The 1,281-nt window shown below is 36.5% G+C and overlaps 2 protein-coding genes across 2 annotated transcripts in view; both read right to left on the bottom strand.

The window, feature by feature from the left end:
• The window catches only part of COL24A1 (collagen type XXIV alpha 1 chain), a 475,258-nt gene that overhangs the window by 467,524 nt on the left and 6,453 nt on the right, over positions 1–1,281 (bottom strand). The gene's annotated exons all lie outside the window — the stretch shown is intronic.
• The window catches only part of LOC115299488 (caspase-6-like), a 1,597-nt gene continuing 839 nt past the window's right edge, over positions 524–1,281 (bottom strand). Inside the window, exon 2 of the mRNA XM_029948858.1 lies at positions 524–1,277. Within this exon, the coding sequence (XP_029804718.1) occupies positions 777–1,277 (501 nt within the window). The 3' untranslated portion in view covers positions 524–776. The remainder of the gene's footprint in view (positions 1,278–1,281) is intronic.

Raw genomic sequence — 1,281 nt, 5'->3', positions numbered from 1 at the left:
TCATGGTTTCACTTCTCACATGCAAATCTTCAAACTACTTTGATTTTATTTTTATATATAGTCCAGTTTCATTCTTTTGCATGTAGTTGTCCATTTTCCCCCAGCACCATTTACTGGATTTAGGATTCTTCTAGTTCTGTGAAAATACCACTGGTATTTTGATAGGGGTTGCATTGAATCTATAGATTTAGGCAGTATGGACATTCTAACAATATTAATTCTTCCAACCCATGGTCATAGTATCTTTCCATAAAGGCTTTTTTTAAGTGAGAGTTGAAGTCCTATACAAAAAGTGATAATTCATATGTAGATGAATTTGTATGACCAAGTACAACAGGTGTACTCTGAGTTATACAAATGAGTAAGAATGTGAATTAGAAAAATTAAAACATAAGACCTGTTTCCCCTTAATAAAATATTTGAAATTTAAGGGGAAACAGGTCGTTTCTGGGTTTCAAAAACCTCTAAGAACATTATAAAACTTTTATAAAAACTTCACAAAATACAAGTTATATCTGTCAGATACTTTTGAGTAGCCTTGAGATTTACTATAAAAATCAAGTATTAGAAATGTTTGGATTTTTATTTATAGTAATTCCCTGAGGATTTCATATATATCCAGCCTTTTTCATCTAACATCAGTATGTCTAATACCAGTATGAAGTATTTTAAGTTAACCTTAAAACATTTTAAATTGCTATACCATAAGCTTCCACCTTAGTAAAAGGACAAAAGATCTGTTTTGAATGTAGACAAGATACATAAAGTAGTTTCTATCATTTAGATTTTGGAAAGAAATATAGTTTCTTAGTAAGCATTGAGGCAAAGCAGGGAACCTGCTTCTTTCCAATTGCATTTGGGTCTTTGCAAAAGTCCACTAGGCACCGAGAAACTTTCCTGTTCACCAGGGTGAGGAGCTCTGTGAACTCTAAGGAGGAGCCAAATCTTCCCAGCATCTCACACAAATCTTGAATGTACCAGGAGCCATTCACAGTTTCCCGATGAGAATAATAACCTTCTGCAACAGAGTAACACATGAGAAAGTCCGCTCCCGCAGGCAGCGTGGAGACAGAGGCGGCATCCACCTGGGTGATATTGACGTCTAGCCTGTCGTGATGATCCACGACATCCAGGGGAACGACCGGCACATCATGCTGGTCTCCCCGACACGCCTGAATAATAAATATCTTGGGTTTTCCAACTAGGCTCTGACATTTGTCTCCTTTGAACAAGCCAGTCAAAGTCTGAATTTCAATCTTGGTATCTTGTGCGTAAATGTGA

The sequence above is a fragment of the Suricata suricatta genome, chromosome 8 (assembly GCF_006229205.1).
Source record: "Suricata suricatta isolate VVHF042 chromosome 8, meerkat_22Aug2017_6uvM2_HiC, whole genome shotgun sequence".
Lineage (NCBI taxonomy): Eukaryota > Metazoa > Chordata > Mammalia > Carnivora > Herpestidae > Suricata > Suricata suricatta.
This window is presented reverse-complemented; position numbering and strand designations above follow the sequence as displayed.